This window comes from Pterocles gutturalis, unplaced genomic scaffold (genome assembly GCF_000699245.1).
Source record: "Pterocles gutturalis isolate BGI_N339 unplaced genomic scaffold, ASM69924v1 scaffold1635, whole genome shotgun sequence".
Taxonomy (NCBI): Eukaryota; Metazoa; Chordata; class Aves; order Pterocliformes; family Pteroclidae; genus Pterocles; species Pterocles gutturalis.
In genome coordinates this window covers 15,239-15,501 of record NW_010137886.1, presented here as the reverse complement: position 1 = coordinate 15,501, position 263 = coordinate 15,239, and the positions used below count along the sequence as shown (strand labels likewise).

Genomic DNA, 263 nt, shown 5'->3' with positions numbered 1-263 from the left:
GGTTAAAAAGGCTCTCAGCCTTCTCCAAGGGCTTGCTGTGCTCCGGGCCGGCGGCGGTCACGGGCTGAACGGGAACCTGCGAGCAGGCAGAAAGGTGACAAAGGACGTCAGCGCTCTCGCAGCCAGCGGGAGAGAGCTGCTGTATGATAAAATGACCCCCCCACACATTGAAAAATCACACAAACAGCAAAACGGGGCGGGAAGGGGATGAGCCTCGCCCCACGGCTCTGCCCCACGGCCCCCAGCGCTCTGCAGCGGGGTGC

At 62.7% G+C, this 263-nt stretch overlaps 1 protein-coding gene across 1 annotated transcript in view; it reads right to left on the bottom strand.

Moving 5' to 3' along the window:
• Nucleotides 1-6: 6 nt before the first annotated feature.
• Nucleotides 7-263, bottom strand: part of ARNT (aryl hydrocarbon receptor nuclear translocator) — a gene marked incomplete at its 3' end in the record, with an annotated part of 15,181 nt that continues 14,924 nt past the window's right edge. The window contains exon 17 of the mRNA XM_010082719.1: nt 7-76. Within this exon, the coding sequence (XP_010081021.1) occupies nt 7-76 (70 nt within the window). The remainder of the gene's footprint in view (nt 77-263) is intronic.